This window comes from Micrasema longulum, unplaced genomic scaffold (genome assembly GCF_059751315.1).
Source record: "Micrasema longulum isolate JH-2025_06_02 unplaced genomic scaffold, ASM5975131v1 h1tg001293l, whole genome shotgun sequence".
NCBI lineage: Eukaryota > Metazoa > Arthropoda > Insecta > Trichoptera > Brachycentridae > Micrasema > Micrasema longulum.
Window position 1 is genome coordinate 110,349 of NW_028278480.1, and position 19,012 is coordinate 129,360.

Consider the following 19,012-nt stretch of genomic DNA (forward strand, 5'->3'; position numbering starts at 1 on the left):
TAAAACGTCACGATTTAGGTAAATTTTGAACTTTGTGTGTGACCGTTCAAAATTAAACAGAAGATTATCACGATTCTTAACATCACAATTATCAAGTTACGACACATTTTTAATAATTTAAAAGCTTGTATGAAAACATTTCGGGAAGATATCTAAATTGTTTTTTAAAATAAAATCAATTTTTCTAAATCAGTTTCATTTTTTTTATTGGTATTCGTTTTATGTGATATTTCACTGTTAAATAACCAAAACTGAATTAAATAATTGGGAACAATTAATTATTCGAAATTTTTAAGAACGTTTTTATTTTTCGTACAAAATATCGAGCACTTTGTCAAGATCAGACTTTCAAGAGTATTGTTTTAGGTTATGCACAAGAATGGTACGAATACCTGAATACGTGTTATAAGGAATAGGCTGGCGATACAAAGTTTTGCGCAGTACCCACCCCAAAGCACACCGCACCCAAACACCCCAAATTGTTATGTCTGCTTCCCTTCCAGCGCCGACGGGAACTACGAGGTAACTCTGATGACCAAGGCGACCGTGTACCACACGGGGATGGTGGTGTGGCAGCCGCCTGCGGTGTATAAGTCGTCCTGCTCAATAGACGTCGAATTCTTTCCCTACGATGTCCAAACCTGCGTCTTGAAGCTAGGCAGTTGGACATACGACGGCTTCAAGGTGACAGGCCTTGGGAAATGCAACATTATGCAACCGCTTGCTGGCTCGATTTAAACCTCAATCGATATTCCAATACTCATTACATTTTTCAATTAATGTGACTGTTTGTCTATAATCAATGTACTTTTTGATTGATGATCGATGTGTTCATTGGCATCATGATTGTTATCTTTGTTACACGACTAAAAATAATGTTGATCAAGAAACGCAATTTTCATTTACATGCTATGCCCTCGAGTGCATGATTTTGTTACTGCCGCTTTTAAATCGAGGCATAAATCCCCCGGCGTCAAATTAAAATGAAAATTCTGTAATGTTAATTTATTTATCCGCTTGACCTTTTTCGGCGCCTACGCGAACATCAATACCTGAACGACTATCGTTCGAGAACAAAACAAGAATATATTTCCAAGCGCATACAGTCTTTCCACGAATATCTTCTTACTTTCAAAGCTTTTCTTTTATTTATTGCATGAACAGACAAGGAATTAATACGGGATGTGAACCTTTGGAAAATTGGCGTGTTATGTTTTCTGATCCACGGTATTGTTCCATACTTGAGATATTATAATGAGTTATGGATCGCGGATCTTGCGTCAACATTGTTTTTAGGGTTCCATTTACAATTTGCGTACTGATGACTTGTAACGAGCCCGTGACTGCGTGGTTGATGCCTTGTGTTTGTTCTTAGACTCGTGTATTACTTATTATGGTTGGCGAACGTCTCCGTTGTGTATTATTATAGATTGTTATTGATTAATAGTTAGAGCGGCTTCCGGACTGGGAAAGGTATAAAATGGCGCCGTCATATCATATTGCACCTTAATAACTGTTATTTTATTTTAGCATTTTGAATAGTGCATTCTTTACTTGATCATAATAGAATTTTGATTTTTTATAAACCTGCATATTGAAGCATTTTGTAGGTATTTTCCGCTTTCAAATTCATGTACGATATGCTGAAATTTTTATGGTATTTTGTTTTGACAGCTTTTAAAACTTTACCGCGAATAAATTTGATACATCGATATAATTTATGCAGTATTCCATTGTTTTTGCTTCTATGTTATTTGTCGGGGATCTTCAAATTTTAACAACATTCCAGTTCAAGTATTTGTTCCATAACATCGGACAAACTGAATATACGCAGTTCATAATACACTTCATGAAACATCACAATTTTCACTTTATTATTTATATTTTCAATGCACGATACGTTCAATAGGATTTCTTTTTTCAATTTTGAAACGTCCGGTTGGGTTTTTAAATTGCGTTACAAACCGCTAGAGCTAACCACCAAATAATATTCGACGAATCCTGCTCTGCTCAAACCGTTTCAAGCTTAAATTTGATAATTTAATTTCCTCTACCGGAAAGGTGCGTATTATTTCGTGGGTAAGCTCATTATCTTTTTTCATAATTAAGATAATCATTTTCCAATACTGTGGCGGTTAAATTTAGTAAGGAAACCTTTTTCACGGCGCATGTTGGCTGCAAAACTATACGAAATTTATCATTTTTGCACAAGGCTAAAAAGCATGTATCAAACAACGCGAGATTGCTTTTCATGTTATTATTTTATGTTATTCACATAAAAACAGCATTGTTTTTCAAAAAAGGATACAAAATGAAAATAGACAGCTTAAAGGATTTTATAAAAGAAAACATATTGACACGATAGCTTCACCATTTGTTACAAAAAACATGGTACACAAATTTATGCGAATATTTTTTATCCCATCGTTTTAATAACAATACACTAAACGTGATTCCTTTAAAAGATGTTAAAGTTCTAAGAAATTACGATAGCATTCTTTTATTCTTTGAACTGGGAGTTGTAGAGTTGTTTTTTATCACTAAGCATAATAAGTCATTTTTCTACTCAAAAACCATCTGTATTTAAATCGTGCCAAGTCAATTAATTATTTCTTAAAGAACAAAAGTGTAGTAAAGACATATTTTTTGTTACATCCACCAATTGGTTTTTATTTTATGAAAATGTTTTAGACAACAAGGCTTCATCAAACCATGCATTCTCACGATACATTTAAACAAACAAACTGAAAAATATGTCACTTATATTTGACAACGCAATGATACATTATCAAATTAAACAACTCTAAAAGAGTTGAACAAATTTTATACCTTTTCCATTTGGACATTTAATACAAATATTTATTATATATTTATATTCTTTACAAACACAATAAATACAGTCTTGATAGCTTGTATAGTAATTGGTGTCACATGATCGATGTTTGTCTAGATCCTTAGCAAATTAGAAAATAATCTCTAACAATTGTATATGCTTGTGATTTATTGTTAAAATTAAATTTAAAGCATAAATCACCACTCTGATGTAAGTGAAAATTAGTCCACATCAAAATAATACAACATTTACAAGTTTTGATGTATATTTTCACAGTATTTTTCCCAGCACATGTTTAAATAATTATAACAGTATTATTTACTTTTTCAGCAAATATTTTATTGTTAAATCAAATGCACTTGCTTATGAAAAAAAATCTTTTTTTTTTATTTTACTTTTAATATAAAGTATTCACATCTTTAATTTTCTGTGTAATGTCCACACCATTTGTTTTATTTTTTTTATATTTTATTTTCTGTGCACGACAATGATGAATATTAAAGAAATTTAAAGAAAATGCAATAATCTATGTAAGTTTTAACTATCACGTGGTATGATTTTTTTATTTAAAATAGCCATCCTTTAGCAATGCTTGTTGCCTGGTAATTGTGCTTTTATACTTATGTTTGCATGTTTTGAGTAAATTATTTTTGGTGTTGTGGCCTGCTTGCTTAAACGTTTTTTTTTATAAATATTTTTATTGCAATAATTTTTATTTTTTTAGATTTATTTGTCATGCTTTATTTTTATAATTTGGAATGTTAATTTTCACATACAGTTTATACAATACAACTAATTAATTTATTGATTTTGTAATCTTATAATCACTTCTAATCAAAATACATTCATACAAATAACCTGAACAGTAAACATAACACTTGATAACGGACAATGCCGTAATACATGTATATAATAAAATGCTGTATTTATCTAAATAATAATTTAAAGCATATATATAAACATTACCTAAAATTTAATAAACACATCCGTAAAAAAAATAAATGTAGAAAACATTGAGTATTAAATTTTGACTTAAGTGTGAAACTAGCCGATCATCTTTTTTGATAATAAAACAGGGGTTAAATAACAATTTTTCATATCTTTCGTGGTTCTGTTAACTATTTTTTGAAAAATTAAAATCTACGTTAAAAATATATTAATTTTTGATTACATACAATACTTTTTTTAAAACAAATAGCCTACGATCAGTTGCAAACGATGTTTTCACTGAAAAAGAAATTGTGAAAATTTCATGTTTTCCTGACGAAAGTAAATATTATATCTGTGCCTCAGAGGCAGACGGATGCAAATCCATAATTTGATGAAATGACATTTCGAATTTCGTATCCAGTTTTTGATCATATTCATTTTTGATTTTGAAAAAAATGTAAGTCTTACAATGAAAGAACCAATGTTTTAAGATACTTAAAATACAAATCAATGCCATAAATTATTAGAAATCACTTAGAGATAGTAGATTCTTTTGGCTTTTGTTGAACATTTGACGTTTAAATTTGCATCTGTCTGTCTCTGAGGCACAGATATTATCTTGACCTCTTGAAGCCCAAGACCAACATGGTCACCACAAAAACTTTATTTTTATAATTATTTTAAAATCCTAAAGGGAGTCAAATGAACCAAAACTATTTTTTTTTTATTATTTACAAAATTATTAAATAAAAATTACAATACTAATATTTGTTATTTATTTATAATTACTAACGTTACAAATATTTAAAAGATACATTATGAAAGCCAGTATAATAAATAATAATATTTTATATGTTTATGTACTCAAATTCTTTATCACTTAAATAAACAAAAATTAAAACATTGTTAATATTAGAGTTTTTTAAAAGTATCTTCAGTGTAAAAATCATTTACAGAGTTGAAAAACAAATTACCTGAAGTCCACACATGTGTACCAGGGACGCAAGAGGTTAAAGTGTATTGTTAGTTAAAATTTAGGAAGCGAATCATCTATTTCTTTTAAGCCAAACGGCATTTTGTAGCTATTTAAAACATAGTACATTAAAATAAAACGTCTACATACGAAATCTTGGAAACATTCGAAGTAAGAAGAACCTCGGAACAACGTGTCTAATTATTTGAACGTTAAAATTAGTTGGAACGAATACTTGTTTTCAATTTATTGGAAAACATTATTTGTTTAAATTTTCAATACACTGTTAATATTTTATTTAGCTAGAATTTTAGATTCACTAAAATAAATTGAATACTATTTATTTGATCTACGTGATTTTGAGTCAATAATTTTCAAAAATTATTATTTTAAAAGCATTGGAGCGTTTCTACCCGTTTTTGTTATTATCATTATTGTACCTATTGTATCAATATAAAAATCTTAACCTTAAACGGAATGAAATTAGGGCAAACATTTGTTTTTGGTAAATAAATAAACAGTTCACAGTTTAAATTTAAAACTTAACTGTGAAAATACCAAAATAATTCAATAAATATAATACAATTTCGTTTTTCCCTACTCTTTTTTTTTGTCTACCTGCCGGTTTCAAAGCTACATAAGCTTCTTTATCAAGGTCTAACTGATGACAATCTGTCTATAAGATTGTTATTATAGTATGTCTAATTTATGATTATAACTTATAACACTACGAGCTATTTTTAGAAGTCAGTGCGATGGAATATGAATAATCCGATGGGATTTTTGTTTATTTTTAAATAAAATAAATATTAGCGTTCATTTTATTCACCCAAATATTTAAATTTTGGTGATAATTTTCGACGAGCTGTAAATAACTCACTATTAGGAAATGGAAATCAAGTTGGGGTAGAGTGGGGTTCGAACCTCGGACCTCTGATCCGTGAGTCCGCAACACTAGCCACAATACCACAACCCTATTAAATTACAATATCAGGATTACAATATCAGTTTGCGGTAAACAATAAATTCTTATTTATCATTTGTAACTTTTAAATTAAAAAAAAAAAAATCTGTGTATTTAATAGTGACCGGCCGAAACAAGGTTTTTAGTCGATACCGAAACTAAATTTCGGCCAAACTTGATTAAATAAGTTAAAATTCACTTAAAAATACCAAAAATTAAGCGTTTTTATTTAGATCTTATGAGTCCATTAAATGAGCATTAAATATTAATTTAATAAAATAAACAATGACATTAAAGGCATAAATTCAATGACTATTTTATTTTGTTTTTAACGCTTTGCTTTTCGGTTCGTCGTTATGTTGCATACATAACTTATTTGTAACATTTCTTAAATGTATGTTATAGAAATTTTAATTTATTGACTATTAGGAATAACAAAAATGTACTTATGAAAAAACTCCTAAATATAGTTGACAAATACAAAATCACTATACTTTTTATTTTTTGTGTTAGACAGTGTCAATACAATAACTTTGAATGGACAACAATCCAATATCTCATATTGTGCTATTTTTTTACTTTTGAATATACGAACCCAAGTACAGGCGAATGTGATCCGACCTATTCCGACCGTAGGTTTTGGATGAGCTGAAGTTTCGGCCATTTTTTTGCCCAAACCAAAACCGCGGCTGAAACGCGTTTTATTGACAGAAACTGCCCGAAACCGAAACTTTAGCCATCCGCCAATATTTATGTTTAGTTTATAACTTCATCTGTATATGGAAAGCTCTATGCTTTTCAAAACTAGTAATGATTCAAAACAAGCTGTCTTAAAACAAAGTGTTTAATTTGTTACATGTAATTTCATTGTAAATTTCTCTTGATCTAGAGACAGAAAGCCTGCATGTACTGAAAACCTTAAAAGTATTCAATTAACAAATTACAACAGGGTTGGAGAATACCTTAAATAAGGGAATAAGGAAGTCTAGGCATTTACAAGGCTTATGACCTGTCATTTGCTGGTTTAAGTGGCCACTTTACACACTGTGTAACATTCACCATTTTGCCTATGTTTAAACATCCATATTATTTCAATTCTTCCATCTGTTGATTTTAGTTAAGTTAAAGAGCTGAAACCTTTATTTTTGTGAAGAGATTTATCTGACTGAATTATTTAACATACTAGGCAACGCCTGAAAACAATTTTCCAATTTAAACTTTCTTCTTGGACCAATTGGTTTTATTACAATATTTGAGTTTGGTATTCATTTAATGACCATTTGATGAAATATTTAATGGCTTGAATTTAGTACTCATTAAATAAAATTGGATGTTATCGAGGTATTATTTGTTAATTTATGTATTTCAATACAGGCTTGCATTGTAAAAGACAATTTAAAGTTGGAAAATGTAGAAAAAACGCATTAGGCAAATAGTTTTCCTACTGTAAAATAACAAATAAAAATATTATAATAACTTTTATGTGTAAAATAATTGAAGATTTAAATTCAACAAAATATATAATTAAATTTAACCGACAAAATAAAGATGAAAAAATAAAGATTACCAATGAGGAGAATAATAGAGTGATGAGTTTAAAATTTTACAATGAGTTACCTGAAGAATTGGAAGGACTTGAAATATTTTAAACCAATTTGAAAGAATGTATGCATAATCAATTTTGAATTAAAGTGTAATGTTTTTCAAAAGTTTGTAATAGTTATTGAGATGAAATAAACCAACTTAATCAACCGTGGATAAAATAAACTTAACGAAAATAACGAAACACCGATGTTCATTTTATAAGAAAATACACTCGCATTTTACTGTTTAAGAGCTTCACTATAAACAGTCAAAAGCTTATAAATGATTTCAAGACGGTGACGTTCCGTATATATTTGAAATGAACCAAATGACTAAAAATGAGCAAAAAAACATGACTGGGAACCTTTCACGAGATAAAGGCATGCAGTAAAAACACCCCATCATCCCTTAGCTGGCGAGCATTTCTGCAAATGATAATAAATCATCCCCGTCAGTATCTTCCTCTGTTCACTTTCTTCTGCTAGAACTTCTCGTCCTAAGAAACCTTCATTATGGAACAGGGCTGTTAAGATGTTTACTGGGGGCGACACATATAATATTCGCTGGATATCAAATTTCGTCACATGAACTCAAGCAAAAAAATAAGTGATTGATCAATGATTACATCAAAAACTTAAATAGACAAAAAATGTCTTGATTAAATCACTAAATACGTTTATTTTTTTAATGAAAATTATAGTTTAATTGAAGAGTTTGTGAATATTATTTTTTAAATAAACAACACCAAAATGCCAATGTGTTATTTGTTGGATCATTTATCAACGTACCGTTATTATAAGATCAATATTTTATAACAACATGTATTGATTCACAATTATATTTTTTATATGATACCAACTTACTGATAAATGAAAATGATACTGCGCATGGTTCAAGCATTCCGTTGCATAATATGAATTTCAATCTCATTTACTCATAAAATAAATTAGTTCAAACATAACAAATTTTTTAATAAACATTTACGTTAAAAAAAAAACTATTTATTTTTCTTTCGTATTATGAACAATTTATTGAGAAAAATATGATGAGTATTGCGGAATAAATATTGCGGAGTAGTATTGCAGATACTGCAGTTATAATTACAATTATTTTAATTAATAATTAAAATATTACAAAATAATGATATATAGTACTCGTATTATAGTACTCGACCACATCATGAGACACTCAGAGCAATATAAGTTCCTACAACATTGCAAACAAAAAGGGGTCTGGGAGGAGAAGAACTTGCTGGCTGAAGAACTTGTGGCAGTGGTATGCAAAGTCTTCAGTGGAATTTTTCCGGGCAACCGTGAATAAAATAATGATATCCAACATGATAGCAGACGCCCGATAACGGACATGCCCCTGGAGTAGAAGAAGCTACTTTACAATACATTATAATATATACATTCCACAATATATCAACGGCAAAATGAGAAATGAATGTTTAAAAGCTTTACCCATTTACTTTCTGATTAAACGGGTGCTCTATTGTGGCCTTCTTAAATTCAACTTTGTTAGTAATTTTAATAATGTCCGTAGGTTATGAAATTGAAATTCTGGTTTCATAGTAATAATTCATTCATTATTAGGAATTACGATATTTGCATTTCTATCATCTATCTCAAATTTAAATTTTGTATTTGTTTTGGTAAAATACTCTAAAATTACGCGATATAAAAACAGTTCGATTACCTGTAAAGTTTTAGTCATTTGAATAATCACTTTTCATTTTCTTAACGTTTCGTATGTTCTTTTTTACTCACCATTAATTTAATTGTAGGCAGTCCAACAAATTATTAATGCATCATGAATAGGTCATTTACATATTATTTACATCATGCAGCGTATTATTTTGTTTTTTGTTTATTATTTATGCGTACATAACTGAATACTTTGTAGAAATGCAAACTTTTACGTGAACAAATGTAATTTATACATATTTCGGCCTTTATTCAATGAAAAAATCCCTCGTTACAAGATTCGCTTATTTTGTAAATAACGTGTAGAGATAATATCGCAACATTTCTTCCCCATCAAAATGTAGATTAAATACGGTATTTTGTATTGGAAGAACGCCGAATTTCGCACAATGTAATTTAAAGTAAATGCTGAATATTTTCGAACAAAAAGTATAACAAAAAATTCTAAACACACATATTTTTTTAAATAACGAAATTACTTAATTTTTTAGAACACCTGTAAATAGAAAAGAAAATTATGTAGCCTTTTAATTTTATGCAATTTGATACTGCACTACTTTTGTAGCGCTGAATTATTTCAAAAGGTCAAAATAATCTAATGTAAACAAAATTACATGCATATGTACTTTACTACAATATGGCCTTGTTAGGAATGAAACCCGGGATTCAATACTAGTCTAACATGTGTACTAATGCAATATTATCTTAGTTAATTAATCGAGGTAGCAATTTTAAAATGTATTAATCTCCCGTTATATATGATTTGTTATATCTGTACCTTAAAAGATAAACCACACGAAATGTTCAGGAAACGAGATTTTGTGATTGCAATTTCCAAAACGAAAAAACTTTTGAACCAAATAAAATAATTTTAATCTTTGAAGAACTTCTGTGCAAAATAATGATTATTTTGATAATAAAAGTAAATATTAAAATAGCGTATCTGGAACTACTTACGTTTTTTTGTATTGAAACAAAGTGCACTTTAGATTTTTATTTCAACTTTAAAAATCACTTTTACGACGAAAGTGGACGTCCGTGTCTTATTCAAGTATAAAATGGCTTATTAAGATAATTCCTGCATTTTTAACTTCAAAACAGCAAAGAGTGGACTCCCGTGTTTTATCCTCTAAGGTACAGATATAAATCATTAAATAAAGGGTTTGTGATCAACTAGATTGTTTAAACAAACGTTTTCAGGACTATATTAAACAACACACTATTTAAACCTTGAAAAAATTTTAATTTCAAATTATAATATGAATTATGCGTACAATAAATCTTTCTAAAATTTCCTTTTTATTTTATTCATAAACTGAGGGACAAGCAAATTTTTCTCTTTTTATTATACCTATACATTATAAACTTACATAATTTAAAACATAAATTTAATAAATTACATTTTTTTCGTTTATTAATAAACGCCTGTCTAAGAGCAACCAAGATTTAAACCATTTAAATCAAATTTCGTTTTCCAATATTGATTTTAAATAATGAATATGATATTGTACACTTCCTCTTCAGTACGTTTATTGTAAAAGTAATTTATCTTTTCTTTGATTATTTGAAGCTAAGAAAAACATTCCAGCAAAAAAATTACCTAAAACAGGATTCCATCTTCGAAGTCGTTGTTCATTATTTTTTTAAATTTTAATCTAAAATATAGAATAATTAGGTAATTGAGGTGTTTTTGATTCATTTTTATAGTAATGATGATCTCTACGGTGCAGTTAAAAGAAAACAATAATAAACATATTTTTAAATCATTTTTTGTGTTTCCAGATTATGTATGATGTTTATTAAATATGTTTTTGTACGTTTTTCAGATATTTGTAATATATTTTATGTTTACACATCTTGATGTTACTGCTATTTAGATGTGTTGGTGTGCATTTATTATAAAAATGTTTTGGTCAGTGTTAGAAATGTGCATATTGAAATTGTTTGTGTTCTTTATAATTTAAATAGCATTACGGATTTAAATGTGTATTTCGTACCAAGCTCCAAAATTTTATCTGCCAAGATGTCATGATGAAAGATTTGGAATAATTATATTAGAATACAGAGTTTAGAGTGTAAAAATGCATGTTTTGAGATCAATTTCAAATTGATCAAAATTTCAAAAATCTGAAGCTCATAATTTGTTTAAATCTTAACGAAATTTTATTAAATGTGCATACAATTGTGAAAGTGAAACTACAGCTGAAATTCGTATTGCCAAAAAAAAAACAATTTCAGTCAATTTTAAACTTCAAGTTATACTTTCAATATAAGTAAAATTATTTTTTGCAAGGACATCAGATTCACACATTGTTCTACATATTATTTAAAAAAGGAAGGAACTCAATAATATGTACGTTTGTGTTCAGGTGATATGTGTAGTTCTCAAATTATCAGTAGTAATTTTATTTTACTTTAAGTAAATAGTTTTATGATAAAATAAGTAGAGTTATAATAAAAGCATGTGCATTTTAGTACGAGCTTTTATCCTATGTAAAATTTATATGTAAATCTTTATTAGCAAATTTTAAATTATTACATGTCACCAAATGTGCCAATTTCTTAATTATGCTTTCAAAATAGCTACGTTATTTTTTTTGTTCCAAATTTTGCAATAAAGTATTCTTGAACACTGTTATATTTCGAAAATAAAAAAAATGGTACGAGTTTATTGTTTTTTGTAAACTATTGTAAGCATAAATAAAAAACTGACAGCATTATTGATAATCAATGCATGTTCTGTAATGAGGTGTATTTTCTTAAAATAATATGTTTTTTTAATAATACCCTAACATCACAAAAAATTAAAGAATATTTTTTGACAATTTTCCCTTTACGATATTTTTTTCAACAATAAAAAAATGTTTCGTTATTAAACGCAATCGTACTATTTAAAATATTTCCTTTTATGGACGGCAGATTTCAAAGACATGTATTTTTTTTTGTTTTTTTTTTAATAATCTGATGGTCTTTGCGGTTTTTCTACACGGTGGTTTCAGGTTCAATTCCTGTTGAAATGATATCGTGTTTTACGTTTTATGTAATTTTCCAAAAAAATTCATACCAATTGAAAATTTAGTAGGTTTTTTACGCTGACGTCTGAAACTCTACAAACGAGTATACAAATAACGTTTTAAAAAAAAATCATGAGCTTCCTAACAACAGATTAATTATTCCACAAGCCACAGCGTCTGAGCGTAGGCCATTCCTTTTTTATTTATTAAAAAGTTTATAGCACATATACATGGTATGACATGACCATGAAAAGAAAAGAAAATAAAAAGAAAAGAAAAGAAAAGAGAAGAAAAGAAAATGAAATAAAAAAAAAGAAAAGAAAAGAAAAGAAAAGAAAAGAAAAGAAAAGAAAAGAAAAGAAAAGAAAAGAAAAGAAAAGAAAAGAAAAGAAAAGAAAAGAAAAGAAAAAAAAAGAAAAGAAAAGAAAAGAAAAGAAAAGAAAAGAAAAGAAAAGAAAAGAAAAGAAAAGAAAAGAAAAGAAAAGAAAAGAAAAGAAAAGAAAAACCAAATTAACATAGGCTGAAATTACAAAAATAAGATTTATTTGCAGTATGCATTTTTTTTTTTAAGAATGTGTCTATCTGCTCTTTCCATGCTAATCCAAGACCTGGAACCTTCTTTGAACTGTACCAGTGATTTAATGTTTTGTAGTTCCTCGGTTCATTTTATATTATTTTCATTTATCAAACCGATGTAATATATTCGTTTTCGATTTCTACATCTAGGTAGACCTCCGGCATATGGACGAGAAGATCGGTAGCAATGTGGTAGCGGTGGGAGTGGACCTTTCGGAGTTCTACATGTCTGTGGAGTGGGATATATTAGAAGTTCCGGCAGTAAGGTACGTGAAACCCTTTCAGAACTCAACAGACCGCACGTAATGTTAACTACGCCATTTTACTTTCAATTTTTAAGCATCGCTTTAAATGCTTGATAATCTTTTTATTTATCATATTAAATATACACAAAACGATAATTCTTATATAAAATTGCTTTAACTGCCTAACTAGGTCTAACTGTATTTTTTTTACTAATTTACCTGCCAAAAATACAAAAATATTGATATTGATCCGACAGACGTTGTCCTGTCCGAACGTTGGCTTGCCTGTTATTACATGGGGAAAAGACTTTTCATAGATAAGCAGGTATCTAGGTTCTTGTTTGTGATTAAATTCAAAAACTAAAAATTGTTGATATTCAATTATTGAATTTAAGTAGGTGTCTAGGTACTTGTTTATTTCGGTTGAATTCCGAAACATAAATCATATATTTTTTCAAATATGGCATTCTTTTTGCAAACGTCAAACTCCGGTCGTCTCACCAACAGAGGGGTGTACTTATGTGGGAAATCGACTTTAAAAAAATGTATTGAATTTTTTTATTATTTCAGTATTACCAAAATCCAGTAAAAAGATATTAATGTTTGGAAATTATAAGAAATTTAAGTAAATAATCTGATTGAGATCCACAAAAAGCAAATGCTGTTTGTAAACATTCAAAAACAAACTTTTTAATACGCAAAAAACAACATCTTTCCATTTTTTTGTAAATGCATTCTCCTCGAATGCAACCCTGGTAGATCGATGAATAAAATATTTATGCTCCTACTTCTTTTTTACATATTGGATTGAAAATTTGAATATCTACAAACACGCACAGCGCAAAGATCTATATTTTTCTAAAAGCCGCACGTAAATCGGTTAAGCCGTTTAGGAAGAGTTCGGTGACATCACACGTATAGAGGAATTATATTTGTAAAAATAACAAATACAAACAGAATTTTTCTAAAAATGTATCTATATAATAAAAACAATAAAGATCTTAATTTTTTTATAAATTAATTTGATACAAAAAAAAATATTTATGTAAAAAAAAAATGTATATTTAAATAAAATAAAAATTATTTTTAAAAAAAATCTTTCATCATATACTTTGAACCCAAATTTCCCCAGACTGGTGAGATTATACGTGTAGTGATAGTGATGAAAAGGTTTTACGTTGATGTACGGATAAGGACCCCTAGCTCCGTGGGGGTTAAGGTACGTCCCAGCGGAGGGAGTTCGGCGCGCCCTTTTTCCGGCCACTGTAAATTTACAGGAACGGTAACTTTTTGTACAATAAAAGGTATCGTCCTGCGACTTGCACTTTCTGATCAGGTCAAGTGAGTTCAATTTGGGATACCCATCTCACTCTAACTCAATCAAAATTATATTTTGCTCTCGTTTCCTCTTATACGATACGACTGAATTTACGAAACTAATTAGATACAGAATAAGGCCACTGGCTGAACGTTCTTCCTGCTTGCAGACCACTGTGTAAGCCAAGCTCTATAACCTTGTATTGAGAAGGTACTAAGTGAAAATTTTCTACCCTGCAAAACCTCTCCGTTGAAGCGATCGATCGACCTTCAAAAGGAACAGCAGCGTTTGCGTGACAACACCCGGCTGTGACTTCTCCCTGAAAACGGGAGTCCCTCTCTTTCAGGGTTTTAACACCGAAAGTATAGAGTAAACCTTCTGTATTTGTCTTACCAACGGCCGCAGGGTACCGTTTTCGCTAGCTTGGCGCCGTCCGGTCGCAGATTTACAGCCCGGGGCCCGGAACTAGAGAAGTAGTCGGACCGGCGGTTTTTCGTTTGTTAAGTGTCCGCCTGTGCCTCGATTATAAACGCTATCTTCATATGTATATATCGAGACGGTATACTTAACTTCTGTACTATCTGTATCTTACCTCGTTATGTCGACATCATATGATCGAAATAAGCCAACGAATGGCCGCTAAAAATTAGTCCGCGTTCCTTACGTCACTAACATTTAAAATAGTTCTCATTTATATTTTGAATAGGCTTTTTTGATTGAAAGTGCCCACTTCAAAGCGATTGTAAACTCCAATAAATCCCAATTCAAGCCAAAAATGCTCCCTTGAACATAATTTTTATATGACTTTCAACCATTGGCAAAATGGTAAGCTTAGCGATAGTCTGCATTTATCTACTGAGGTAGTACGTAGCAATTACAAAGCCGGCTCTCGAACGTTCTCAGAAAGATAAAAAAACAGATGGAAGAAATATAGTAACTAAATGTATTTTTTACAGTGGTAACTTTCTAACAATGGGACCGAACCTAACGAGATTATTTTTGCATCTAGCCGCTCGTTTCTCATAATCTGACAGTTATGTTGGAATACAAATCGACTTCAAAATTTACTTATTTTTCTCTCATATTTTTAATAGGCTTTAAAAAAAAGAGTGCCAGCCTCAAAACGATTAAAAATTGAAATAAATCGTAATTAAAGAAAAAAATGCTCAGTGGAACAAAATTTTTGTAACTTTTAATGCGTAGATAAACGTATCGAGGGGTTCTAGACCCGTTGGTATAAACCAATGTACTTACATCAAAACATTATGATGGGGGTATCGATAGTATATCTTTGTAGTCGGTCAGGAGAATTTTATCTATAACTAAAACGTAATATTGAAGGTATGTCATTTTAGACCGTAGATATGCGTACCGTGGCGTATGCTTTCCCTTGTTTTATATCAATGTACCCGAAACTTTTTCAAAAAAAAAAAAAAATATTTTTCAATAAAAACGAATATTTGGGTTCTTATAATTAACGCAAATATTTTATTTTGAAGGCCATTTTCAACGAGTTGTAAATAACTCACTATTAGAAAATGGGAACCAAGTTGGGGTAGAGTGGGATTCGAACCACGGACCTTTGATCCGTGCCACGGGACCACAACCCGAACTTGAAGGGGGGGATTGGTAGTATATCTTTTAATCGCTAGAGTGAATTTATCTTCAACTATGCCATCAAGGTGAAGGTATGACGTCTTTATCTTCTCATCATAATCGAGGCCCTGGTACCCTTCCGGTCCGGGCGCGCTTCGGCAACAGTATATATGCGTAATCTATACGTGTGAATGCACTGCAATATGAATCATATTTTTTTTTATAAACTCTGCTATATTTTATTCAAAACTTGTATAGTTTTCTCCATATCTTGACGTTTTCAAGTAACGTGTATGATTTACATTTATGCCCGTATTCATAGGCAAAGCTCAAGGAGAAGAAAATAGATTATAAAATTGCAGGCAGAGATCATCACAAAGTGAGAACAATACTGCCATCATAACTGGTGTCAAAACGAGCTATATATATACGAAAACTTAGTGTTATGAATGTAAAACAAATTTATGCAAAAGTTTTACTAATCTATGCATACAAAAATTATTCAATACCTCCCATGACACCATCCACAATTACTATAGATACTAGACATTCCCCCCTGATGCTCCAAAAGCAATAAAAAATTAACACAACTTTTGGTCAAAGAAGATTGGTCTACTTCTTCATCAAAAGACAATTAGTAAATACAGTCACTATTAAATCGCCATTAAAAAATGGATAATAAAGGTGGGATGCGCATGGATTGATGAATGGATAAGGCCTAATTAGTACAAATATGTATTTATTTGTGAGTTTGGTGTTTTTTTTATTTTTTACATTTATATAATTTATATGATGATTAAATTATGTTTAATGAAGCGTGTTTCAAAATTATATAAAATTTCGCCCTCAGCTTGCTTATAAAACTGTAGAGACTGTGATATTCCATGAAAAACTTAAAAACCTAATTTCGTTCTTTATCCTAAATTATTTTTTTATTACTGCTTACTATCGAATTGTTCGTAATATTCTGCAGGATATTACCTTAATTTAACTTATTTCGTGATTAATGTTGAAAAGCTATCTTTTTACATATAACGGTAAAATACAGATTGTAAAACCTATTTAGCGCATTTAAAAAAAAAATGTGTCTAAAATCCCGTAGGGTCAATTATAATTTTGAGTTATTCAAGCTTCGTAAAATACAAAAACTCTTCACTTCCACACTTTCATACCTTTCACATATGTTTTTTTGCGTTAAACAGTATTAAAAACAATATTTTTTGACCTTAGAATGATACTATCCCATTTTTGACTTTTGGTTTAAAATTTTATTGAATAAAGCCAAATTTATTTTTATTTTTATTTTTATGACAAAAACCTACAAGGGAAAGTAATTTTCTAATTGATTCACTGCCTTAGTTACCCAGCTCTTATAGCAATATCCAAATAAAGGGTTATTATACTTGGTATCGCATCCACGTATAAAATAATCATTGTTTTATTAGGGTCGATTGTATAACCAAGGCTTTGAATAAATGAATGTCTTTGAATCGAATACTTCGCACTATCTTTGTGTGGAAAGAATATAATAAAAGAAACAATTTATATCATTTGACAGAAGAGTAAGTAGGTTCTATTCTTATCACGCCCTCTTACTTATGGTTTCATTATTTCACAAGTCACCCCTCACTTCGATACTTCGTCTGTTTCAATAGCTTTATTCTTTTGAGGACCACTTTAGCGTCGGCGTCGGGGCCGCTTCATATAGGTATAGTTCAATCCTTTATACAATGCAGCTAAAATTTATATATTATTTTACATTTTGTCTACTATGATACTGATATATTTTTGTATTTTAGCTAGGAAAAAAATATTTATAATTCAGTTATATAAGTCTATTTTTCACAAGGCAATCTCGTGTCATAAGATTTTTTATAAATATACGTTTAGACATTTAATATTTTGTGTTCTCCCAAATCTCCCGAAAACTTATACGACAAACAGAATATAAGTTAAAAATGTTGTAAACAATTTACTAATCCTGAAGATGCTTTTTTAGGTAAAAGCGCACGTTGGTCAAATAAAAAAATATAAAATTTAAATTTAAACAATGTTTTTTTTTTGATTGTATGCTGAAACAGGTCATTTTTTGGTGTTGTAAAAAATAATAATATATCTCAATTTTACTTGATACGTTTATGAAGAAATTTAGTCCAACGGGAAATTGTAAATCAGAAATGTTTTTTTACACGCGGTAAATACTATAATATTTAATTGAAGGGCGAGGTTTCTCAAAAATGTACAAAAAAAAATATAAAAATGATATTTATAAAAATGAACTAAGTCACAAGTTCTTCCTATTCAACCAAACAACTATAACGTTGGATAGATTTTCACTTTTCGGGAAGCCAAATCACCAGTCAGGACAACTCACCGACGACGACTAGTGACGTCACGGGTGGATCATTTTCAAGAATACAAAACTTAAAAGATCATAGCGATGATAATACGATATTTATAATAAAAATATTTTTTAAATTTGCTTTGTTTGGTCTATTAACAAATAAAAAAATAAATTGAAACCAATGAACTTCCTCATTGATTCGTTGACGTCGTCATAAAAAAATTACGAATCTCTTGCGGATTATTTGAACGAAACGTAATCTAAGAAAAACTTTGCAATTTATCGTGATTCTTCTTCATCCATCTCAATAAAGCTGATCGTTGTAGATCAATATGTGCCTAAGGACATTTCCTATTAGAGACCCTTCAATACAAGATTTTTTAGAACCGTCCATTAGGGATATTACGCTCGTCCTTAGTCTTTATGGGGCGAGAAATAATATCTCCATAGAAATGAATTGAGTTCGTTGCACTCTGTTTCAATTCCGTTTTGTCTTTCTTTGAAAAAGTATTTATCTAAGTTCTGACGGCTCTTTCATCTGTCTTTACAAAGGATGCAGTGGAAAGTTGACTGGTGAAAAGATTTTCTTTCGTTGTAATACCTGCTCTAAAATATATCATATGAGTTTGTTTTAAATATTGATTCGAAGCATCCAAGGAATCAAACGAATTAATTTAATATCTTTACATGGAAATTGAATAAAACTAGAAATAACAACGTCAGTTAATAAGTTGATAAATATTAAATGCCAGTATGTCGACCCAATTATTTTTGACATTTGTTCTACAAAATGTAGTAAGAACAAATAAAATTGATTGATTTGGTGTTTATTTTGTAGAATTCCATATTTAAACTTATAACATTAGAAATCAAAAACTGATTTGAGTCTACTTCACTTTATTTTATTTTTACAAATATGAAAAATACAA

The 19,012-nt window shown here is 29.6% G+C and overlaps 1 protein-coding gene across 1 annotated transcript in view; it reads left to right on the forward strand.

Annotated features, from left to right (window-relative positions):
• nAChRalpha4 (nicotinic acetylcholine receptor alpha4) overlaps positions 1-19,012 on the forward strand; it is a gene marked incomplete at its 3' end in the record, with an annotated part of 298,565 nt that overhangs the window by 101,370 nt on the left and 178,183 nt on the right. The window contains exon 3 of the mRNA XM_088234837.1: positions 12,731-12,846. Within this exon, the coding sequence (XP_088090963.1) occupies positions 12,731-12,846 (116 nt within the window). The remainder of the gene's footprint in view (positions 1-12,730; positions 12,847-19,012) is intronic.